This window comes from Tinamus guttatus, unplaced genomic scaffold (assembly GCF_059628265.1).
Source record: "Tinamus guttatus ecotype Peru unplaced genomic scaffold, ASM5962826v1 Tinamus_guttatus_pri_ptg000056l, whole genome shotgun sequence".
In the NCBI taxonomy this organism is placed as follows: domain Eukaryota; kingdom Metazoa; phylum Chordata; class Aves; order Tinamiformes; family Tinamidae; genus Tinamus; species Tinamus guttatus.
In genome coordinates this window covers 4,627,378-4,654,036 of record NW_028288590.1, presented here as the reverse complement: position 1 = coordinate 4,654,036, position 26,659 = coordinate 4,627,378, and the positions used below count along the sequence as shown (strand labels likewise).

At 37.1% G+C, this 26,659-nt stretch overlaps 1 protein-coding gene across 3 annotated transcripts in view; it reads right to left on the bottom strand.

The window, feature by feature from the left end:
- Nucleotides 1-26,659, bottom strand: part of NKAIN3 (sodium/potassium transporting ATPase interacting 3) — a 322,807-nt gene that overhangs the window by 2,619 nt on the left and 293,529 nt on the right. The window contains exons 5-6 of one of the 3 annotated variants that reach the window (XM_088540165.1): nt 19,449-19,509; nt 888-971 (exon numbers count right to left, since the gene is read on the bottom strand). In XM_088540165.1, the coding sequence (XP_088396291.1) occupies nt 888-971; nt 19,449-19,509 (145 nt within the window). Of the gene's footprint in view, nt 1-789; nt 972-19,448; nt 19,510-26,659 lie in introns of those variants that run through there. The other 2 variants (XM_088540164.1, XM_088540166.1) reach the window with 2 other exon arrangements.

The following is a 26,659-nucleotide window of genomic DNA, read 5'->3' as shown; positions in this document are numbered from 1 at the left end:
AAAACAGGCAAAAAGTAATAAAGTTCCAAGCAATGTGTCAAATATCCAGCCCCAAATACGTTTTTAGTAACTGTTGTGGTCTTTGAGTTAAAACTCCCAACATGTTTCCTGCTGCATTTAAGATGCACAAAAGGTAAATCTGAAGACAGAAAGCATCAGGCCAACAATTTACATGTACCTCACAAGAATTTCTAAACAAGGATCTTCTGTTTCACCAATGTCCTTCGAAGTATCATCTTTTTGAAGTTATCTGAGCTTCTACCAAAATATATGAACTGCTAATATCTCCCTGTGCTTTAAGTAATTCCAAATAAAGTGAAATGGTATGCATTTCCTAATGGAAAACATTCCGTAAGGTAGTGGAGAATATTTCATTGGCAGAGACTATGAAAACTATGCTTTAACTACAGGAGCAAATTACTGAGGAAAAAGAGATAATGAAGTTCCAGTGAAAATCTAAGATAGATTTTAAGCTAACTAATAGCTTTTTGGCATTTTTTTTTTCAGCAGCTAGACAAACATTAGAGCTTCTGCTTCTCCATGGGTGGGTTCATCTCATTAGGGCTGATTGTGGCAGCCACACACCACCCTGGTTCTTGCTGAGACGTCAGCAAGGAAGTGACTCCTTCCTTCACTGATAGCCTCTCCTTGCACTAAGCTGAAGCAAACATGATGGGCCCAGAGATATCTACTAATCCTTGCTTTAGCAGATATGCCCCAATGGAAAATTACACTCGCTCCATGTTTTACATGGATTAATTTTTAATTAGTTTACAAGTAAAATATAATTAAATTATTAGTAATCTCATGCCAAAATTATTTCAGGAGAGGGTTAGGTTTCAGTCCAGTTAGAAGGATTAATGTGGTCCCTTGGACCAGAACCTTACCTACAGGCTTTAGAGGCTTTAATTCAACATGTTCCTGGGGGGGTTGTCGGTAGGAGTATGTGTCAAGTCCACCTATGAAATCAACTGAAAATACAACAGTTCCAGAAATGAACAAATGGAAAGGAAAATATGTCAACTTAAAAATAAATATGGACAAATTATATTAAAAAAAAACTATTAAGCACATGTATATGTTTGCATACCAGAATTAATAAAGTAGGTAAAAATGCTGTGAAACAGGCTCACAGAAGGCTCTATGATCTGTCTTTGGGGTCTATTTATCGCTGTGCCTGGCAGGGTAGACTGTGAACTGACCCATGAGATAGGCATGCTGCTCTTGCTTGCAAAAAGGAACTTTGTAAATATGTAAATAGCAACCACTGTGAGTTAAGGCAGCTTCTTCTTTTTAGGGTCTCAGTATATATCTCATGTTTAATTCAGATTCAATTCCTTTTGAAACATTTAGAAATTTAGCTTGTGGAAACGTTGGAGAACTTAGTCTCTGCGAAACGACTTCACTGGAGTTTTACAAATCCATGGAGTCATGGTAATGTAACAAAAAAAAGCAGTGAGAACCAAAGGGGTGACGCTGAGTCGAGATGAAACTTGTGAAGTTTATATGTAAAAAAGCAGCAGAATCTTCTGTGAATGAACTTCTGTGGACAGTAAATATTTTCAGAATCTTTCCCCACTTTCCCCTATATCATACATAATGTGGAGATACGTGTTTCTAAGAAATTTTTATTTCCTTCTGTAGTCATGTTGATTTAGAAGGCCTTTTACAGTCCTAATGTAGCTCTGACAAATTCACAGCACATTAGAAATCTTTTGCCACATGGAAAGCAATTACTATTTTTTGCATTGCAAGAATATATCTAGGTCCTGGAAAAAAAAAAAAAGATCCTTATTGTGCTAATCACTATATGAGTACTTAATAAAAAACAACCCCTTTCCAAACAGTGTATTTCCTAGGTAAAATATGGAGGAAGCTTTTGCAGATTAAGGGATGGAGAAATAAGGCTTAGAGATTGAAGTACTGAAGAAAAACGCCCTGAAATCTATGGAAATACACCTGTTATGTTTAATTGCCTTTCCTCTTGAGTTCATAAGGGGGTAGCTTAGCTGAAAACTAATTCAATGCATTTCAATTACGGGCCATCATCTTAGCTGCAGGGACATTTTCTTAAAGCTCTGTGAGCAGGATGTAATGCTGAACAACTTGAATGTCTGCCCTATCCAACAGATACCCTCTTCCACTAAACTGTAAAAAAATAAAACACCATAATGAAAACCGACATAAGCACTGGTGGGATCTTTGCTGATACATTTTTAGAAAAGGTAATTTTTCAAATATCTGCTTGTCTAATACAACACAGAGCTACTGATTTGTTTTTCACAAGAAATCATGTCCATAGTAATAGATTCTGGTTGTGTGGCTATGTACTGTATCTTTCTCTGCTCTCTGAAGAGGATTGTTTTTTAGTGGGGGTATGTGATAGAAGGAGTTAGCAACTACATTTTGAAGATAATTCAAAACCACTCATAATTCCTCTTCCACTGATAACAAACACAGTCCTCCTGCTTCTGGAAGCAGGAAAAGAGCTTAGATTAACTAGTGCAGCTACCATCAAATCTTTCACAGAAACTAATGAAGTTAAAATGTATTAATGGTTGGCAACATAGATGTGTTTTTGTCTCACAAAGAAAATATATTTAATAACACCATCAAAAATATTGAGAGGTCAGGCACTCGCATACACATAGATGGGGCTTGTTTTGCTTTCTGAGATAGGTGCTCTATTCAGCTACAGCCGAAGCTTGACTTAGGCCTCATGTTAAGACAATTCTGCACACAAGACAATGGGCTATTTTCTGTCACATAATCTATTTTACGGACATCTAGTTGATAAATCTTTAATATAATTTAAATTTCAAATTAGCTTTCATTTTAAAAATTCAAATTAATTTTACCTGATGTTTCCCTACTTCTGTCTGCTAGGCTCCCAGGACAGAGATCACAAGGGAATGACAACCATTAAATACAGAGTTTAAAATTTTTATTCTCATTCTGTGTGGAGACATTACCATGTGCCTTTCAATTCAAACAGACATCTGAGATATCCAAATGTAATCAAATAAAACTTTATATTTAGTGAACTTTAAGTTGCATACATGCATTCCTTTGTTTAAATGATCAAGAGTAAAAAACCTGAAATATTTGTATAAGTTTCCAAGGGGAAAACATTAGTTTAAGGGTGATACTGAATAATTGATTTTGTTTATTTGTGGCCTGGTTAATGGATTATGTATGACACCTGCTGTAAATTCATAGAGCTACAACAATTAACTTCAGAAAGCTGCATATGCCTGGAAGAAAGTTCAATGAAAAGCACACACACACACACACACACACACACACATATCCTAGACAGTTCTGTAAATCTGTTCATTAAATTACCTCCTTCCTTAAATCCCCCCCAAAAAAGCACCCTCCCACACACACCCACATACACAAAAGAAAAACACAAAAAAAACCAAAAAATACTATGATGTTGGCATCAGGGATATTCAGCCACTAGAAAAGGAATACCCCATGGAGTATGGTCATTAAGTACAGTCATGCAGAGAGAAACTTAAAATCCTAGGGAGAGGATTTCTTAGCACCCCACATATAATAGCAGGTTCCAGCAGAAACTAGTTATTTTATCTGCAGCTGGCTGCAAAACATGATCCATATTCCCAGGGGATGGCTCCCTCCTTGTGTCACCTCAGTGCTGTGGTCATGCTGGCTGCCTAATGGCCAGGGTGAAATGTGCTTTCAGGGTTCACTACCCGCTGCGCTTGCAAGTGCAAACCCGTACTGCTGTCGGTGCTCTGTTAAAATGATGTTCACTCACTCATGGGTCATCTCCGGAGAACAGTTGTCATCAGTTGCCTACGTGAATAAAGCGTGGCTGAAGGTGAATCCGCTGTCACCAGAAATTTTGAGGGCTATTCTTTTTTAGACAGTTGACACTTGGTATGCCTAATTACTATTAATACAGGGCATTCACTTATATGCCAGTTGCAATTTCCTTTTCATTGTAGATTGTGCAGAAGAATCAGAGATGTGGGAAAAAAAAGATCATTTTTCCTTTCCCGCACTTTCGTCTGAAGTCCAGCTTCTCTGGCAATGTCCCACTGATCTGCTGGCAGGTCCTGTGCACAGAGCTGCAGGAGCTTGACAGCCCATTGGTATATTATTAATTTCTCTCTTCCAAGCAGGCATGTATGGAGGTGCAAGGTACGAAAAGAGCAGTGGTGTGAGGACCACACAGTTCTTAGTAAATCCTGCAAGAGCAGCTTCTGGAAAGTCTCTTTTTTGAATAGCAACAATATAATATAACACAATCACCTTAATTAAGAAAAGGTTGTGAGTGGTGGAGTGTGCATTAAGTAAGTGTCAGTCAGTATGAAAAGGAGCCAAAGTCAACATGAAAGAAAAAACAAAAAATGAGAATTGGTAACTCAGTATTAGGTGCGTGTATAAAGTCAAAGCTTACTTTGGACTTTCCAGTGTTTGAATTTGTAGCTTATATAAACTTTACAGATAAGCATGATTCATTTTCAGGGTCTCACTTTTTTTTCTATCACCTTCCATTCTCAAGAGATACACTGCTCTTACATCTGTTTTGCCTGACTTCGACAGATCCACCCAGTTATCTGTCAGGAGGAATACTATCTATTCTCCCCTCTTCATAAGAGGTCTGGGCATCTGAGCTTCAAATCATGCAGCAAAGAAATCCTATGTTTCTTTGCTGGGTCCCCAGATAACTTCTTATACATGTAGACGACTACAGGAGGGAAAAGGCATGCGAGACAATTAAGAAAGAAGTGACATGAGTAATAATATGTGACACTGTGATTTTTTTTCTGGTTCTATAAAGCCCTAGCTGATAGCAATCAGATTACGACAGGAAAAAGTGACAGGAAATTACTAGAAGGCAACCATTTACATGAATTTTTTTTTACTAGAGCCTGGAATGGGAATATTTCAAGATCCTACAGCAATTTTATCTGATTTGGCATTGCAATTTCTCTTTATTTTTCATCCAGTGAGATAGCTTCTTATTTTAAAAACTGCCCCACAATGTAATACATACATACTATTCTGATCACCACACTTTTTTTTTTTTTTTTTTTTTTTGCAGGACTATGCTGAAAGAAGGTCCTCTTCTCAAGTTGCCTCAAGACGGTCCGGGCATGGAAATTTTAATCATCTGATCTTTGCTCTTGAACAATCTCCTTATTTTTTCAGTGCTCTGATGTCCAACATGTTAACATCAGGCACGCACAGGTTTTTATTCTCTAAGGATATTGATGCTCAGTAAGATGAAAGAGGTATGAGGAATATCAAAGGTGCTGGGAAGTGAAAGTGGGTCAGACCTCATCACAGATCCATCCGGCCAGCCTGGAAACATCTTTCCAAAATGTTCTCTGCCATTTTTGGAGAACTGTTGACAACCTTGCCATTCCCTTGCCAAAGCTAAAAGACAGGCCGTCTCATTATAATTTTTGTTATTTTAAAGGAAGGATTCTCAATCACTTTCAAGACATTAAGTTCTCTTAGCCCTTGTCTGGTAAAATCCCTAGCAGAGTATGATCAGCACACATGACGTCTATACATTTTGTGTAATATCCTTATCAGAAGCTTATTATCACTCATGTAGGATGAGGAAAGAATGTACTTTAAGCTGTAAATATGTGGGATTTTTTTATTTAAGCAAATATCCATTTTTCTTGACACTGCTGTCTGCAAACCCCACATTCAAAATTTAAATTGATGAGAATAGTTTTAAAATACATCATACTCTCTCTAAATACACTTCAGAGCCTATTTTTTTAGCAAAGCAGCTCAGTCTGGGCATCGACATCCCTTGTCATGGTTGGTTCTGACTTATGCTATTCCTCTGCAACGTTGTTGTAGCAAAGCATTTCTGATTTCATATTTTCTTCCTACATAGGTAGCTATTCTGTTCCTTGTTTTAATAATGCTACCACTTTCCTCCTTTATTTTCATCTTGATGATGAAAAAAGGTTTATAGAAATACTTATAATCAGTTCAAACAAAGAAAGCTTTTTTTTTTTTCTCCTAAGGCTTGTGTATAAAGGTACTATCACTCATTCTAAAAAAAGATTGTTTGAAATAAAATTAATGTTTTGTTCCTGTGGCCAAAGTGAACTAGAAATGGGTCCAAATACATCTTCCTGGGTCATTTTTATCCAGTAAGAAAATGAGAAAAGTGAAATTTTTTTAGCTCATCATTGTTTTTCCTAATTAGGGAATTTTCAGCTCTCCAGCTTCCTTCGCCTTTTCCCCCCTTTTGGAGCAGAATGCTCTGTGATTCCTTCTTTTTCTTGCCATTAAGTTACTGCCTATGCACTAATGAAGTTAGTGCAGGAAAAATGACCTATGGGTAGGAGATGTTTGACACCCAGAAGTGACATCTACGGACTACATTTCCTGCTAAGAACCAGCACCACTGAACCCTTGCAATGTGTGTCCAGTCAACGCACTGACATGGCAGCTCAGATAGATACTCAGGAAGAGTGACTATTTTTGTACCTCGAGGCTTCAGTCCGAGGTCCCGCCTAAGAACAAATGATTCTCATGATAAATGTTTCCACGCTCGCTTCAGAAGCGGCAGAACTCCGAATCTGCTTTTTGAAGGTGTGCTTTGATCTTTTTTCTGTAGGCTGATCCAGGGATATGTGTAATGTATTAGTGTGCCTTTTTATTTCTGCTGAGTTTGATCCCATAAACTACAGTGTGCTTTTAAAAATGTTTAGTGTAGATGCTAGGACCAACAGGAATTGATCTCTCCCACTTACAGGTCACTGCTAATTTGCAAGTTAGGTATTTTGTTCCTTTAGATTTTTTTTTTTCATGTTAGATGATCCCACAGGGCTCTATTTTTGGCATTTTGTTCTTTATATCCATAACAAGACTTTTGCTTCAGTTATTAGTCAGTATGATACAATTATTTATTTTTAAGACAACTTTTAAGACTCTCTGTCTTGTTATCATTTATCCAAGCATATCTCAATCTCTATTTCTTACCTTAACTACATAATATGGATGCCTCATTATATGAAATTAATCTCCTCTTGATAACGCAGACTTTTTTCGCTCTGTAAAATAACTGAGCATAAAATTCCTTCAACAATGCATTTATAGGATCAAATACATGAGATAAAGTTATGTCTTTCAGAATACTTATGCATTCAGAGTAAAGGATTTCCATATATATATATATACATATATATATATAAAGTTCATATTTTCTATCCACAGCAGTAGAACTGCTGTGTAGAACAGAATGTTATTGTAAAAATTCAGGCTATGGCACTTGAGGGACCCTTAGTACCATTGACTGATTTTTGTTCCCATCTTCCAGGGATGAAAATTGCCCCCGAAATTTCCAGCCAATATCCTCTGCGACGTGTTTGCCTCATATGAGGAAAATGAGAGAGAGGCACCACAAAGACCTGGCAGCTCCAGGTCAGGCAGGAGCTGCTGAGGCCGAGAGGGACCTGCTGCACAGCAGGTCTTTGCAGCAAGGATGGATAAGGACTGGGGAGACTGATCGGAGTTTGCTGCAGTGGAAGAAGCCAGGGAGTTGGCTGAAACTCAGGATAGATGCATGGTTCTCATACTGTGCCGATACAGACAAGGGAGGAAATGTCACCAGCCTCTCATTGATATTCTCTATGATCCATAACTTTGAGTTTGCAGTTTAAGAAGTGTGTGAGTTTATAATCCAATTAATTCTGACTTTTCTCAAGTTCAGTGTTGTGATTTTCTTTGGGAGTTCACTATAAAAAGGTCTATGCATATCCACTTCAAAGCTCTGACTGGCTTAAGTTCTGTCACATTCAGCCTGTGTTGCAGTTTTTCTTTCATTCTTTTATGTTCATACTTTTGATTCTTTGCTTTAAAATCTGCTTAATGTCTCTGTCCTTCTGATGTCAGTCAGTCTGAATTTTATTCCTCCCTGGCCCTTTCTTCCTTTATTAGTAGCTGACTTTGCTAGGGTGCAGGTATAGGCTACTGTCTCAAACTTGACACACATGCTAAAAGACTTACTTCCAGAAGCCTGAGATGCCATGTACCAGCTTTTCCAGGAGGATTCTGGTCCAGTGATATCATTCTGCCTCCACTTTCTGCACACCAAGGACATCATGCACACTTTTTGCATACTTAGGACATCATGTTTTTAACACTGTTTCCCACTTTAAACAAGATGATTTCCATTTCCAAATCCTCCTTAACAGTTACCTGCCTTTGCCCACAAAACTATCACTGAAATTTTGCACAAAAGTCCAGCTTCATCACACAACAGTGCTCCTCATCAGGTGGCACTGTATGTGTTTTCCTGCCTTTATGGATCCTGCTGGCAAAATACAGCGCAGTTCCTTTGGGAGCTGGCTTACCACCACACATCCTCCAGGCTTACTACTTTTCTAGACTCCAAACTATCCTTTTTCCTCTTGCTAGGAAGAAGACCATGCTGCCTCCTTTGCTGGAGCCTTCCTCTGTTAATCCCAGCAGGAACTCCCCAACTCTGTCTCTGACCAGTGCTTCTCCTCTTTGGTTAATTAACAGGTAAGTTGTGGGGTCTTATTGTGCCTTCTTTGAAATCAGGTGTACAGATCAGAAACACAAGCAGATAAACTCCTTCTGGGACCTACAGATTCTCAGTCATCTTTCAAGATTTCTCTTTCTGAACTAGCCCAAACCAGCAAGCTCTTCCATTTGTTCTTGCCTACAGGTATTTTTTTTTTCCGAGATGGGAAAGCCAGCAAAATAAGCCATTTGTTGATCATGGTCATGTCAGCCATCCCTAGCCCCAGTAAACGCACTGGCAGTCCTTCTGTGGTGGCCTCAGTCTTCCCCAGGACCTCTAATCATCCAGTATTTCAGAGCCTTTGAAGAAGCACCCAGTAAGTCCACTAATTAACCACATCCAAGTGCAGCTATGAATAGTAGTTTGCCTCTGTGAGCACTTCTCTGTTAATTGAGAAACCTATTGTGCCTCACACTGTTACTGCTTCTGTCATGCTCTTCACCTTCAAATTGACTAGCTAGTCTCTTAATATCTCTTTTGGCACAGCCATCTTCCTCAGCGGCTCAAATAAACCTTCAGTAATTGAAAATATGACTATCTCAGACAGGGGAATGGAGCCAAAGACTTAGAACATGTAAAATTTCAAACTTATAGTGGTCAGTAGTCTTTGTATATATAAGGGAGCGAAAAACATGTGTCAACAAATACAGTGGCTACAAAGCGATTTTTCTCATTGCTAGAAAGTCTGTATTGTCTTAGGGGACAGACGAATAGATGACAGATGCAAAAGTGAATAGTCTGTAACAGAATTTAGTATCCCTTCTGAGGCAACCAGAGAATCGGTCTTTTAATGATCAAGAAAATTAATGCAATAATGACCTCATCAGCATAAAATATTCTCCTGAAAAAAACTGAAGTAAAAGATAGATTTTTATGAAAACTTTGTTTGAACAATTGAATTACAGTCCTTTAAAATAACACATTGTCCTAATTAACAGAATGATTATGGAGAAGAAAATCTGTGGACTCCAATGGAAAGTAATGAGTCATGATATGAGTGGTGAGAGTCACATAGCATCACATAGCTTAGCTTAGTTGCACCTTAAGATCTGAACTGTAAAAGAGTTCAGGGGGAAAACCAAAAAAACCCCCCAAAAAAACCCACACACATGTACTAAAATTGCAAAACCAACCATATATATATTGATTCAATAAGGCATAAGGATGTAAAATGAAGTCAAAGGAGATCCAGATATGACCTAGGTCACAGAGCAGAGGAAGAAAAGACTTCTCATGAGAAAGAGCTAGCAAAGCAGATAAGCAACACAGACTAGATACAATAAATATAATGTAGAATCTTTGAAAAATAAGTATCTAGGAAGAGGTAATAAATTTCATTGACAAACTTACTCAGCTGAAAAACTGTATCAGCTGGATCAACTGATTTAATAAGAGATTACACCTCTTGCTGTAAAACTTCATTCTCTCATATCTTGAAACAATTAGGGCTATATAGGACTATTATCAGAAAATCTGGAAAGTACAACATTTAGATAGCAAAACCAGGTTTACAAATAGGGGGAATTTAGAAAGAGTATTATAGGAAGGCTTGAAGATATGATATCAGAGATGCAGCAGAGAACCAAAGAAATGATTATGGGAAAAGTAAACTGAATAGAGAAAAGAAGCTATTGAAAATATATATATTTTAATGTTTTAATGTCCTTTCTCTTGTTCCTTGAATGTGGCTCTTCTAACAACAATTTGTGATATATCCTTTGTGCTAGTCTTTCTTTTGCTTTGATTTCATAAATAACCAAGATTTTTATGTGTTCCTTTTCCAAAATCAAGCTGGCTACTTCTCTTGGTGGAACATTTTGACTCCCTATATATTTATTCAATTTAGACCTGAGATTTTCAAGGTTGGCTAAATATAAATTAAATTTAAATATAAATATAACTTTTCACTTAGGATTTTTGACTTTGCTAAATTTTGACAGCGTTGCAAAAAAACAACCATCTTTCAAAATTACTAAAAAAAAAATCTTCCAAAATTAACTTAGTATTACCTGAAATTCATAACTTGGTTAAACATGCTTCACTGACTCTTGTGCTGCTTAGCCATTTCTCCTTGAATTTACACATTAGCTGATGTGCAAAGTAGCTGAGTTGTTTGAAAGGCTTTGGGATTTATGATGTATGATTTTTCTCTAGGATATTCTTTTAAAACAAGAAAAGAGAAGCTTTGGCTTTCTTACTACTGTATCTCAAAGCTTTCTTACTACTGTATCTCAAAGCTTAATATTGGTAGAAAAGGACTGTGAGCAAACCTTAGCTTTTAGGACAACTCAATGACAGTCTCTCAGCTTAGCTGATCTGTATAGATTTGTTTTCATTGTTGATGAAAAAGGCAATGAACTTTTTTCCTATAAAATGAAACTTTAGATTTGCTCTAACATTTTTGCCTTCTCACACAGGATCGGGGCATAAAGCAAAAGGCACTGAGAGCTCAGATCACTAAATTGCTAATTCACGCATAAGTCTTTTAAGTGAAAACATGCCGAGATATTTATCACAGGAAACAGTGGGAATATTTGTCTCAACTGCAGCCGTTCAGCTCGCTGAATCCCACGATTCCTTTCCAGCACATAATGAAGATAATTTATGGTTGGCTCACTGCAGGTGTAGAGCCTGATTAATTCTGGAATAATGGCCCTCTTAGCTCAGCACGCCATCTCGCTACGTGGACTCACCACTCAGCCCAGCTTCATGGGTCCCATCCTGGAAGCAGTGCTGGAAGTTATTATAACACTGAGCTCTTAGGTCTGATGCACTAACTGGGATAAAGGAAATTATCACTCAAGCAACAATAACCATGAAATAGGTGTTGTTTAAACTGAGACCAGGAATAAGAAGAATCCATTTGCATAAAACTTAGGACTTGGATGTCTGACAGTACTTTTACATAGAAGATACATTTCTTTTCAAGCTCCACAAATTAAAACAGCCACAAAGCCTCTGCCATTTGGAAATTAAAAAAAGTATAAGATTGGGAATGGAAGTGGAAAAATGGATTTGAAAAGAGACTTACTTTTAATGGAGAAGCTGGGTGAAAGCTAGGGACAGGAGCAGGCGCTACTTAGGCCTGCGTGTGATGTCAAGTGGAAAGCTCAGGAGAGGGAAGCTGGATGCTGGAGTAAGATTGATTTAACAATAGATGCAATCTAAGTGAAAAGGCCAAGGTGCTGGCAACTAGGGGCTGGAAAAGCATCCATTTAAAAGTAGATTTAATTTAAACAGAAGGGCCAAGGGGGTGGAAGGTGAAGACTAGAATAAAATCAATATTAAATTAGCTAAGTAGAAGCTTGAATCAAATCAGCTAGTTAAAAAAAAAGAATATACTAGAAGTATTTGGGAGTATGGAAACAATGCAGTGACCTAAGAAACATCAAGGAACTCTAAGTAAACAATAAAATGCCTCATTTTAGAATCACACTTTCATGTTAGTAAGATATCTATTTATTATAAAGGATATGATTTCCAGTTTAAGAATAATTGTACAATTGTAATTCTTAAGAATATCTTAAGTAATTTTTCTTTTTATATATACATACATGAAATTCATCTCTCTACATACATGAAATATAACATATTAATATAGAATATAGAATCAACAGCAGAAAAGCCTAACACGGATTAAATTTGCAAAATACAAATTTATGAGGTAGCAATTAACCCTTTAATCTCTCCTCTCTAGATATCAGTCTGCATATTAACTTAAAGCTAAAGAGACTCTGCATATGCCTAAGTTTGTGTTAGTATGTATATATATGTGTGTATATATGTATTTATGTATGTATTATCTGAATAGGTAAGAAATGTCTAATATATGATATAATACTCTTTTAAACCATGGGAGAAACATACTGGTAGCTTCTGTAAATAACACAATGACATTAATTTTCTTTCTAAACATATTTTTAATTTTTTGACCTTCACTCCTGGACCTATATACATATATATATATGTGTATATATATGTTCTATAGTCAGAATCCATGACTGTGGATGGAAGATAGTGATTGTAATTTTGTAGCATTCTGCATCTAAAAGCTCACACATTCTTTAAAAAAAATATTATATGCTACCCTCCTATTTTTGTAGCATCCTCATTTTTTTAAAAAAAGGAAAAGGCTGAGAAGATAACTCTGATGACTGAAATACAGTTATATCTCTCCTACCTGTAGAGCTGGACAGCTGGATCTGGGTATCTATCTGGCTTGTTGCAGACATGTGAGAATATTTCAAAGCCATTGTGTGTGCCCACTACTACTGCTGCCAGTTACTAGAAGTTTTGGAGAATATCCAATAAGACTTGGACTCTGTTATTATTTCCCACTGAATTTCATGAAAAATTCTCCATCCTCTGCTTATTGGAGAAACTGTGGGAAGGCACTGGAGAACTCTCATAATCTGAGTGGTTTACTCTGTCCCTTAACAGAAAATAAAAGATCTGTTGGCTTGCATGAAAATGGTATCAAGACTATTAACTCCATAGTTATGGCCAGGCAAGTTAGTCTGATACTAAAATATAATTAAGCTTGACACAGGAAGAAGAAATTTGAGGCAACTTTAAAGGAAGCAGTGCTATTATATATATGTGGGTGTGTATATATATATATATATATATATATATAATATATATAAAAAAATTATAGCAATGAGTTTTACTGAAGGTACACAAAAATATATTACTCAAGTGGCTCAGATATTTGGGGAGAATTTCTTCAAGTTATTTGATTCACACCTTGCTGTAGGCTATGCTTTATCAATAAGAAACTGGAATTAGCATACAGTGGTCTTTTAGTTGTTCATTTGCACTTAGCTCACACTCTAAATGGATACAAAATAAATGTTAAATTCTGCATTAAATGTATGTTACTTTCAGGAAGATAATTTGAGAACTAGGTGTTCTTTAACTGTCTATGAGGATTAAAACTGGAACTGAAGACTGTCTTGTACATTTTGTCTGAGGAAGGTCAAAGCAGAGAGTGAGTAATTTTTTCTTTTTTTTTTCCTGTGACTGATTCTTTGTCTATATTTTTACGCACAAAGGAAAAGAGGAAGGGGGAATAATCATGCCTCTGCCACAGACTTTTGCCATTAATTTAGCCAGGATCAACATGTCTGTTTTTAATATCTATATTGCGTAACTCCTTTAATTTTATAGCATGGTAAAGGCTCTTGGTTGTTCTGCTTATATCTGTACACCTCTTTCCACAGGAACTAGGACAAATGCTTGCTCAGATAATTGTATATTCTAATGTAAAAAAAGAATAATAATAAGAAAAATATGTAGAGGCAATTTAAAGAGTAAAATATCCCCACTATATTTGTTGAAACATTAAATACTTCAGAATTCATTGTGTCAGTTGAGTATAGGAGCAAGATTGCGTTTTCTGTTAATTCACACGTTAAGGCTAATGATAATTCAGAGGACACTAATGGGATTGTAAGGCATACAACGTCATTAGACTAACAGGTTTACCCTTTATATTTCTGGCATTTCTGATAGTGCTCCAACCTCTCCTCTGGTTCATAGTGTGTGTCTGCAAGGCGATGATAGCTGGCGCTAACTGGGAACCCCGATGCTCCCTGAGTGTTATTAACCCCTGAAACTAGTGCAGTACCTTGCTACGAGGAGGAGGAGAAGGAGGAAGAAGAGGAGGGATCCTCTGTCATCTGCCAGATGAGTTGTAATACTCGCTGAGCTCCCCGGCATCACAGACCACATCTGAAGCTGGATGCATTAGGCTCTCCATCTCTGTAAGAGTCCTCAGTTCCAGAAAACTGTTCAGTTTAATGGACACATGGACTACCTCTCAGTTATAGATCCTTTTCAATTCTATGCCTAGAAATACTCTGTTCTATTTTTTTATCAAAACTGATTTATTAAAAATCTGGGGTTCAGGGTAGCTGCTCCACATGAACAGAAACATGCAGACATCTTTTCTATCCCTCCAGAGTTGTTGATAGTCACTGCTGTTTTATAGAGGTGCCAAAGCCAGGAGAATACTGAAAACCTGGCAGCTATAGTGCTGTTTCCATCCATGCACTAAGGCTTATTATCATTTTAAGTCTGTGCCAAGCATATTCAAACACTAGTCATTAACAACACAGTGTGTTTCAGTGTCCACAGTCATTGCAGCCTTGCAGGGAGTGCAGAACCCCAGTGATTAGATGTGCTGCTGGTTACTGCTTGGAAAGTTTCAGAAGTCTTGATTTGCAATTAGATCTTCTGCAAGTATTTGATTCTTCTAATGTCCTACACAAGTTTCGTGCTGTATCTTCTTCCCATTTTTTCTTTTGTATTAACTATTTTACTTAAAAATTCTCTTTTCAAAGATGCAAATGAACCCAACTATATGGGAAATTGCTGTTAATGTAAAAAGATTAAATAGCAGGATCCCAAGAACTGCTTAGTTAAATCCATATATTTACTATATATATATGTAAATATAGTCATTGAACAATATATGTATTAGTCTGTAGCTAATATCTGCTGTTGCTAATTCTCATTCCTGCCTTATGTAAAAGCATAACATATGTAGGAAAAATTTATAATTGCTGGACATAATGTGTAAGCAAATAGTAAAGAAAACTAAATGCGAAGAAAATTTCTTTCTCTTTCCTTTGGCTGCTGACAACAGATGCCCAGTGACATCTATAGATGTAATGCTTTACGTGAGATAAAATAATACAGCAGTATTTCAAAGTGGGAAATAGTATATTTTAATGAAGATTTGTCTAATAATAGCAGGTGGTTTTCTCTATGGATAGCTAAGCATAGAGTAATGCTTCCTATTTTAAAAAAAAGATTCATCTTTCTCTCCGCTGTGAAAATCCCTGAGCTCTGAAAACAACTAGTATGGGGGAGAGTCAAAAAATTTCTATTCCTTGTTTATTAATTTTGCTTTTGTAATGGTTTTTGCTGGATATAGCTTTCCCTTTCTTACAAAGACCCTTTCCTTTGTTCTTGCCTCTACAAAAGAGGTTTAATCTTCCTTGGGATTGTCATTTGGTGTCTCAGTCTTGTCTTTATAATAAATTCTGAAATCACAACTGTTCTCTTGTTTCCTTTCCCCTGTTTTCACTTCTTTCTCCTTATATACTTTATATGTAAATCAGCTTTCACTTCACAAACTCACACACAGTACAAATCTATCACTTTCAACATGTACCAATGTCGTGTTTGTAATCTAGGATTCAATAGCAATGGTGCTATCAATTGTTTCTCAAAGTAGGTCAGAAAATGTTTATAAAATGGAATAATGTATTAATAATGTATAACAATATATTTTGCCTAGTCTCCAGACTCCACTTTATTAAAACCATCCAGTAACACTGACAAGGTGGTAACAAGCTTCTGAGTTCATTTTTAGGAGAAAATGATTCACAAACAGGATAGTGACAGGCTTTTATGATTACAGATCTCACATGTTCTGTTCCTTCAAAAGGGCTTATATAGATTGATAGAGCTACAAAGAGAGAAATGAAAAAAAATGAAAGGAAGAGATATAAATAGACTTTTTCATTAGGATGAATGATGGAAGGTATTAACCCCACTACAGCAGTGCACCTTTTACATGTCGTCTTCTTTATTCCTTTTGACCTGCTATCATCTTCCTGCTAAGTAAAGTTAACTATAGTCTGAAATGTAAGTAAGGTGAGCAATAGCTGGAAATAAATGTTTCCTCAAGCATTATTACTGTACAGAAAAGTGTCCATCAGATGAAATGTCAACCTCAAAATCCATTTAAGCACTGCTCAGAGGCTAAGCAGGCAATTATTATTAATTTTTAAGTCTGCCTGACAGGTTTCAGACCAAGAACTGGGGTTAACTTGGTGCACTGAATATTGCAAAATATATTTAATTAGGGAGACAGTGACTCTCAGATGGCTGAGGAATTATTCTGTGCAAACCACTGCAACACTACTATAGAACAATAGCATTTATCTGTGGAAGCATCTGCATCATATTAAAATGCATACAACTGATCTTTCATTGCAGATTCTCCAACTTTTATCCTAATAAATCACTGTCTACATTTAACCTGACAGTTCTGAAGCACTACTGTACTTATCTCTTACATAAGGTTTAGTTCATTATGCTCCAAGTTAACAAAGCGGATTTTTTCAGAAAAACTCCTGTTCTTCTCAGCTCATTACTAAACCAAATCATCTGTCCACCATGTCTTACATGAATGTTTCTTCATTCAAAATAAATCTGTGGAATCGATATAAATGATGCAACATTGTAACATGCACCAGACTACTAACAAATAAATATGGATTAAGACACAAATTAGTGCAAAGGGTTATGTAGTTGATTTTGAGTGACTTCAGAAGCTCATATTAAAATAAAAGTATGAAATGGGAAATTATTTAACTCTCCTGGTTGTGAAACCTGCTAGATGTATCCATTCAGCCTCCTCGCCCACCTTCCAGCATTTGCTGGCCTTGACACATGATCCTATGGTTATTGAAAAAATGAAGTTCCACAGGTATCTGGAAGGTTATATATAAAGGTACAAGTGAAAATGCTAATGGAGTCCAATCATAATGAAGACCATAGAGAGAGAATTAGACCGTACTTTTCAAGATGAGTAAAATGATTTTCCAAAAAAAAAGGTAACAAAATACTGTAGTCAGGTTTGACACCGGTAGTGTAGACAAGCAGAAAATAAATTCTGCTACACAGAAGGAGCGCTGGGTTGATTATGGATAGTATATCACCCTAACACCTAATGTATTTATTTCATTGTTTAGCAAACATGTCAACAGTTCTTGATTCAAGTGAGTTAAATTTCCACTGGTATATGACATGAAACTCTCAAAGCTAGTAAGATTGGCAAGCAGGCAGAGAAAACTGAAGAGAGCCCTGGACGTCAAAGACAGACCTTGCCTTGACACTTCTGAAGTGCACACATAAAGGAGCAAGGCCATTAACTTGACAATAACCCTCTTGTGAGAGCTTGAGCATCTACTGCATGTGCTCTCTGGCAGATGACTGTATTTTCCAATAATGTATTATACACTTCGGTGTGATTTTTCTATTTCTTTCACACAGGCCTAAAACACTGCTGTGTGAAGCACACCAGTAAGGACCAAACAAAACCATAGACACACTTATGTAAAAAGTAAACGATCTGATTTCCCAGCTACCAACATGTCTGTGTCTGCGCGTGTATGCGCATGTCCACACATTACTAGTCTGCTAACTAAACATAATGAAATCTCTGTCTTCCTAATGAATCTTCCAGTCTTCCTAATCATCTGATAATGCCCAAACACTCCATGAATTTTGTTAGCAATTGTGTCATCAAGTTTCCAGATACGAATGTGAAGCCCTCACTCACCAGAGGCAGGTGAATTGTCTCTTGAATTCACTAACAAAAGACCCTGCTACACATCCCGAACTAGACTGCTGCTGTGCTTCCATTCTATCCTTTACTGCTATCCCGTGTCACCAGTTCCAAACTAATCAGCAATTCCTAGCTATCTCTGGAAGTCATGTTTAGCTTTTTCCCCCACCTTAGGACCTGCATTTCAGGTTGTTTCGCCAACTGTTCATGTTTTTAGCGTACTGCACCAGTTTTCACCCAGGTTTCCTGGACTGTTGCTTACTACACTATGTACGCAGAATGCTTGGGACCCCTTCCCACTTGGTATTATCTGAGAATTTGTTTGATATCTTGAGCGGACCATAGTATAGTGTGCAACATTGGAAAAAAAATATTTTGTTTAAGGTTCTTCAAACTCTTTTCAGTCAAAAAGTCTGATTTTCCATCAGAGGCATGAATTACTTGAATTATACTTTCAATAACGTTTTCAAGATATTACCAAATGCTTTTCTCAGATCAGAAGTAATTTAATTTCCTTTCTTTTTTCTTTTCACTTCACCCACTAGTGCTAATTCTACAAAGAAACAAACAACTATGTTAAGTTTTATGAGTGCTTATGAATAAATATTTTATTGTATATCATTTATCCTATAGCTGTAAAAGGAATTTTATTCTTGCTGTTAGTTCCATTTTTTCCCTCTAGAGATAAGTATACTGCATAACTATATATATATGAGAGAGAATAATTGACATCACCACCCATTCTCCCTTTTTTTAACAGACTTGTTTGCACATTTGTTCCTCTTTGCTCAGCCAGTATCATTCTAATTTCAGTTCTGCTTACAAACAGCGAGGATAGTCTGTGAGTAGGGGACTTCTTTGTCAGGCAGTCATCATCATCCCTTTGCACGCAGCAATGTTGTTAAGCATTCAACATATTCCAATTTTTGAAATGCTCATTTAAAGACTTTGAATAAATACTTTTTAAACGGTGTTCAAACTGCCATTTTTTTTTTCCAAAATGGATGGAGATATATTTGGGTTATATCTCTATCTATATCTCTATATATTTGGGTTTACTTCATAAAGGCAGTTTAAGAACACAAGATCAGCAGCTCAGATATACAATCCAGTTAATTATAAGCATTGGACATGTCTATCTGACTGTCAATGAGAGTGGTGCTGAACACTGTACATGGCTAGATCTGCCATCTGCCATTAACTTTCCAGTCAACAAAATGATCATTAAAAAGGACTTTCATTCAAATCTAAAGGTACATGTATAAAAATTTATATGTATGCACTATGCTTTTGAGCAGTATTACCCTAAGGCATGTAAGCAGCTCACAGACCTCTATCAATGGGTTTAATAAGTGTGGTCCCGATATCTGTAGTACCCAAGTAAGCATGTGTTTGAAAAAAATTTTGTATATGAATGCCACATTCTCCAGTTTTTCAGATTTTGTTCTTCATCTTGGTAGCTAATGCAAGACTAAGTCTCACCCCAGATCATGTGGCTCCAGGGATGGATAGGTGTGTATCAGTACTTACAGCTGTCCTCTTCCTCCATGAAAATACTGATCACGTAGCAGGCATACACAAACCCAATCAGCTGCATGAAAGAAGAGGAAAAACAATCATTAGGACACTTTGATCCCTTATTAAGCTTTCCTTACATACCATACTATATAAATACAGGTGTCAGTACTGTATTTAGAAAAAAATTGCTTTTATTGCCTGAATTTCTATGTAAATATCAGCGCATGTGATCACAAAAAGCTAAACTAAACAGACTCTCTGCTCATGCTGTGTTATATTCTTAAATCCTTTCCCCTTTTCCAGACCATGCATAGTGTTTTGTATAATACTGTTTGAAGACACTGAGATCTAGATGTTCAGCTCTTACTTACATCTCTTTGTTTGTTCGACACCTCAAATGATTTTATCCACACGAACGCTAGCCCCCTATGAACTTAATTTTCATGTTAAAAAGTTAAAACCTTTACTGGCTGTTAAGGAATTAATTAAGCCATAGTCGAGTTATTGCAGAATTCACAAGAGTGGTCATTTGTGTTATATGAAGAGTTTCTGTGAAAAACTGCTTGGCAAAAGTTTAATATACTCTGTGAAAAGTCAGGATGCTGCTAAACTATAAAACATGCAAAGCAGAAAATACCTTCTCAGCACGGCCTGTCAGCAAATCACATTGACTATGAAAGAAATGAGCAGACTCATTTCCCCAAAGGACAAAATAAAAAAAAATCATACCAGTGTTTTAACAGTAGCTCCAGGAAAAAGTTCTTCCTCAACTTGTTTCTGTGTGGCTTGTGCTACGGAAAGGAAGGGATTAAGATTCTCTGGAAAGAGGAATAGAAATTTTGCTCATTCCTTTTCCATGGTGATAAAATGTTTCCTTCTGACTGGCACCAAGAAGGAGAAAATTCCACGAGACAAGGAAAATCTATTAAATTGCACTGCCGAGACATAGTCATGCTTGAGAAAATACTGTTTGTGCAGCTGTACTCAGTCCATGTTATCTGAAAGCCTTGAAAAGATTGCTTGTGAGAGATTTCTAAAATAACCCAGAGATTAGTGTTTTTTTTTAAATCCTTTTGGTGAGGTCCATTGAAAAAATCTAATTAAAATAGTTCTTTTAAGAGTGTCACGGATCAGCCATCTGAGAAAGAGGTGATTTAATAGTATCTAGACAGGTGTAAGCTCCTTCGGGGGTGCTGAGATCATTCCAGCCTTTCTTGTTGGGCTTCGCCAGCAGCTTTGCAGGCACTTACAAGAGCCTCTCTACAGACAAAAACCTTGTCTACGCCAGGAAATTCAGAGGAGTTAAGATGAATTAACTAAAGCTGTAAAAATCAATGCACGTAAGATAAAGTATATTAAATCCCTGTGTGTCCTTTCCCATTCAAAAATAAAGTGGCCTTAGTTCATGGTAGCTTAATCCTCCTCCAAGGGATTAATCTTCCCCAGGGAGAACGAAGCTGCAGTACACTAAAACCAAGTTCCTTGTAAACGAGAGCTGTCACGCTGCGGTGACACCGTCCTGCCACGGATTCCTCTCGAGATACCCCCTCACTGGTGCTTTTCGAAGGAGTGTGTGTGAGTTTAATCCAACTTTCCCTTTGCTCTGAGCTGGCTGCAGCATTGACGGTTTCACTACGCAACTTAACTGTATGGATGCTCTGAGACAGCTAAGTGCCAACCAGCTCCCAGATGGTCACGGAATAACCCCAGTTAGGACAGAGTCATGCCTGGGTTAACAACTCCTGCTAAGCAGAGCTTGCTGGCGAACACACAGGTTGCGGCAACAGTGGCTACTGGGTACGCATGAGATATACACCATAACATAACGAATAAAGACTATACTCAAGATTTTAGTTGAAGATTTATAAGCAGAGAAAAATACTTTTTTAGTTCAGAGTTTCGTGGGTTTGACGCTGATTTGCATGGGAACACACACAGAGTGTAACTTCAGCACTGTAGTTTCCATTCATTGAGAAGACGTGTAATGCTCACAGCTACTGAGGGTGTTGCTGGATTCCACCAGGCCATATCCTCCCAGCAGAGAAAGAGATTTCCACTCTAATATATAATAATCTACTTGACACAATGAAGAAAGTTACAGGAAAAAGCTAAAAAAGGAAAACTTCTCTCCAAGAAAGTATGGTGTTTGGAAAGTCTGTGGTTTTTTTAACAGTCATAACAGCTTACATTTCGCTCTTTCCATAGATCTTCACTTTAAAGTAAATTTTTTCCCACTCACTTTACTGTCTGACACTTACTTTGTTGTAATGTCTTTACCTAATCTCTGATCTTCTTTCTTCAAAATCAGCAGCCTCTCTCTGCTTCTCAGTATTTCTTTATAATTCTCAGCATTAGCAGGTAAACATTTCTCAGTCAATCAGATTGAAATCACTGCTACGTGCCATGTTTATGGCATATACTTGTTTAAAACATACCACTTCTCCCCTGACTGATTACTTATTAAAAGCTGCAGAAATAAAAATATATATTCAACCAATCTCAATTACACAGTCTTTGGCAGGAAAAAGGGAAGATCAGATATCTAATCATGCTGGAAAGCTTCTTAACTCTCTGTCCTCTATGAATATCCTTCTGTGATTAAATGAGAGAATGCATATTTTTAAAAGAATAAAGGAACAAAGAGAAAAAGAGCCCTTTAACATCTATTGTTGGTTGTAATGGACAGTAATGTTTACCTTGTAACTAACATACTAGCAATTACAATTGGGCAACTGATAACTACAGCACAATTAATAGGAAGTGATAAAGTGGGAATACACCCTTCTGCAGACTGGACTTGTCTGCAGATCTTTAAACAGAGTTACATCCACCACAGTGTGAATAATTTTATAAATGAATTAATTAAAACTTCTTCCTTTGCTTTATTGATGGACACACTAATAAAATATTTATTCCAACAAATTACTTTTGCTATCTTGATTAACCCAGCTGCTGTTTAATTAATAATGTTATGCTCTTGTGAACCCATCTAGCCATCATGTTAATTGCCAATTTGCAGTGAGCTGGCTGACGTGTGCTGCCTGGTTTCTTGATATTGGAAAGGCTGGCTATTGGCCTGGCACCAAGCGATAGGCTTAAATCTGTTGTTTTCTGATAACTAAAGAAAACACATGGCAAATGACCTAGAAGATACTTAATTTGCTCATCTTGATTTTCAATAAGCATTCAGAGAAACAACTGAGCCAGCTGGACTGAGATGTCTGGGACATCTCTAGCAACTAAAGGAGCAAGTGAGAATCTTCAGCCCAGTCCTGAGAAGAAGCCACATCCCAAAGCGGACTTGTCTTGGCAATGCTGAGCTCCAAGATATAAAAGCCTTCTGGAATCAATGACTTGTTGTCATGGCAAATGACAAGTTGACCGTGAGGCAGCAGTGTGCCCTTGTGGCCAAGAAGGCCAATGGGATCCTGGCCTGCATCAGAAGAAGCGTTGCCAGCAGGTCAAGTGAGGGTATCCTGCCCCTCTGCTCAGCTCTGGTGAGGCCGCACCTGGAGTATTGGGTGCAGTTCTGGGCTTCCAACAGAACTAGAGGCCACCAACAGAACTAGAGGTAATGGCCACAAACTGAAGCACCAAAAGTTCCACAGGAAGGAAAAAAAAAATTTAACAGTGAGAGTGACAGAGCACTGGAACAGGTTGCCAAGAGAGGTTGTGGAATCTCTTCTGGAGATCTTCCAAACCTGCTTGAATGCAGTCCTGTGCCACGTGCTCTAGGTGACCCTGCATGTGCAGGGGGCTCAGACTAGATGATCTCCAAAGGTCCCTTCCAACCTTAATGATTCTATGATTCTATGAATCCCTCCTCTGTCCATGGGGTTGCTTTTCTCACCTGCAGATCCCAATTTAGTAAACTTCCTCAGAAGACACTTTCTGAAAAAAATGAGATGGGAAGATGCTGGTATCCCTGATTTTGTCAGGCTGTACAGTGGCACAGTATACATCCTGCTCTAGATAAAAAATATCTATCCACCTCTGGGGTAGATAAATAAAATAAAATAAAATAATAAAATATTTTTCACAATAAGAACTGTGCTCTCCTCTGATTAATCTTTCTAGTGGAGTTAAAGTGAAACAGACCTAGCCAAGAAAATGAAATAAACCTCAAATAAACACTGGCCATGGCTAGATACAAGATGCTGATCAGTCCTGGAGAACCACCAGTGTTTTGACACCAGAAATCTTGTTTCTTACATGACCAGCTGATAAACATTGCTCACATTCCCCAAATCATGCTGATTAGAAGACTCAGGGTTTGAGAAACTATTGTCACCTTAGATGTGTATTGTGGAAGAGATTTTTTATTAGTGGAATATAAGTACGTTTATATGAGGTTATTATCAAGACTTACTGTGTAATCTATTTTCTGCTGATAGCCTTAGGTAGACGTGAAATTTTAGGCTCTGCTATTTGATTCCTGTGCCGACAGAATAGTCTCTAGGGGACTTAAATGCTTCAGTCTAAGTAAAATCTCCAGGCTTAAGATATGGACATCTGCATGAAATATAAATGCCTAGTTTAATAGAAATGAAATTAGATTATATAATTGTCCATCATTAAATGGTTAGAAACTATGAAAACTTGTAAGAAATTAAAAAAACTAATCACCCGAGCAAATATGTGCACTGCTGTATGATTGCTTTATAAATGAATACTACTATAATCTATCCTACTAAAAATGAACCAATCCAAGTACAAAATATATATATACTTGTGAATTAATGTATTTTATTTGTTACCAGATAACACAGATCAACCTTTCCTTAAGAAAATGAGGAAAAATATAAAATAAATTAAAAATGATTATTTAAATCAAGGTTATCATTTTCAGATTGATTTCTTTTACTGAAATTATTTAAATCATTTTGATTTAATTCAGTCTACTTGGCTTTATCATCATCAGTTCTATATACGATAGCTCTCCTATCTGCTTTGTACACTGTAATACATGCAGCTGGTTAAAGGAGATACGTCAGTGCGTACAGGATATTTAAGATTAAACAAAACTGTGTCCTAAACTGTTGGATTAATCTTCAAGATCAGGTGTACAATAGGACACTTGTTCCCATTAAACTACTATGCAGAGTTGTGTAGGTATCATTTCAAGAACATAGTACTGTCCAAATGAGATGAATAAGCTCTCAGTAGACAATAAGGCTGCCCGAGCAAGTATGCAATGTTTGCAAGATATCTCAGATCCAAAAAGATTCGACTGACTATGCTTCATGTTCTTGCATAGCTCCAGTCCATCCAGTTTGCAATCACCTTGAATACGGGTTTTCCTTGGATTTCCTTTTAACTGATGTCTGCTGACGGAAGAACATAAAGAGAACGGGGCCAAACTCTTCTCGGTGGTGGCCAGTAACAGAATAAGGGATAATGGGTACAAGTTGAAACACAGGAAGCTCCATCTCCATGTGAGGAAGGACTTCTTACTTTGAGGGTGACAGAGCCCTGGAACAGGCTGTCCAGAGAAGTCGTGGAGGCTCCTTCTGTGGAGATCTTCCAAACCCGCCTGGATGCCACCCTGTGCCACGTGCTCTAGGTGTCCCTGCTGGAGCAGGGGGGTTGGACTAGATTATCCCTAGAGGTCCCTTCCAACCTCAACCCTTCTGTGGTTCTGTGAAGAATATTTACTTCTCATTTGTAGCTGTAATACGTGAGGACTGTAACATGGAAAACACATCTCTCTATTTTTTCTGTGAAATCCTTTAACTATTGTCAATTTTCCTGCAAAGTTTAAGAAAGCAAGAGAGGAGAAGAAACTTCTAAAATAGGATGGTTATATGTAAAAAAGGTGTAAGGTACAGAGCGTGGCAAGATTTCTTTAGTGAAACTTCTACAATGCAATATAGGTAGCAAGAGTTAATTTACTGTAGTAAAAAGGCAAAAATGTATTAAATATAATTCATGCTCACTATCTCCTCACTAGAGTTTTCAGGAGAGCTAATGAATTCTTAGGAAGGAACAGAACTTGACTAATTCATCTTCCTAGAAGCCTATTTGCAACTAACATTTTTAATGCTCTGCAAAGAGAATTGTAAAGTCTTTTTCTGCATTTAAAGGTTATTAAAGCCTTAAAGTAAATCAGAATGGGATTTATAAAAGAAATAGGATCCTAGGATCTCTGTGTAAATATGCATTAATTAATGAGCCAACAAAATAGAACTATTAAGTTATATATAATATTATTATAATCTGTAAGAATTATTTATTTTCCACTTAAGCTTTTCTTACTCTTCATGTACATACATATATCAAGATAGTAACAACAGATAAAAAAATGCAATCTGTAGAGAAAGAGATAGTATCAAGAGTAACTGTAAATACTTATGTGCTATGGCTGCATGACAAGCCCCAGTCTTGAAGTATTTAACAATCTTAAAACACAAAAGCAAAAAATAACTAGAAAAACTGTCAAGAATACATAGCAGGATATGTTAGCAACAACTTCCCGATCACATTATGTTGCAGAAATATTTTTTCTTTCCTTCATTTTCCTCAAATCTATTGGATTTGACTTGAATTAAAGTCAAGCTTTAGGGTCACCGTCTACCTATTTCAGTAACATGACCCAGAGTCAGCCTGGTCTGGCTGTGCCTTTGAGAGCTGTAGTAAAGAGCTCCCCATGGGCTACAACTCAGGCTTGAAATGGATTAAGGAGTGAGTACTCTAAAAGCAACGACAGGAATTTACGGGTGCTTTTGTTTTATATTGGTAGGGGAGAAGTGAGTTAACACAGATACTAAAATAAATTTATATTCTTAAAATATACATTGAGGTTGCTGTTGGCCAATACTGCAGAAAATAATTCCTCTTGAATATCATCTATCTACTGCTGGGAAATGAGAAGAGCATGTTGAAAAGATTGAACCAGTTAGGGTTTTTTTTTTTTCTTTTTTTTAAGTTCTGCCTTTAGTTTGCTTTTAGGAAATCCTGCTCTCAGTATTCCTTCCTCTTTACATTAAAAGCTGCATTTGATGATGTAATTTTCCCAAGCCAAGAGCAGAATTATTATTGCCTGCACTTGGTCTGGAAATTTCTCTCTCCAACAGAGCAAACATATCACTGTCCTTTAGGAAGGTCTTAGTGCCCAGATTGCTAAACGGACTTTCTCATGATGCAGCTCCCTGTTCCCTATGAGTTCGATTAGGGCTGAGAAAAAGGCATGGTTTTTCTCAGGTGCAAAACTTTGTTGTTTATTG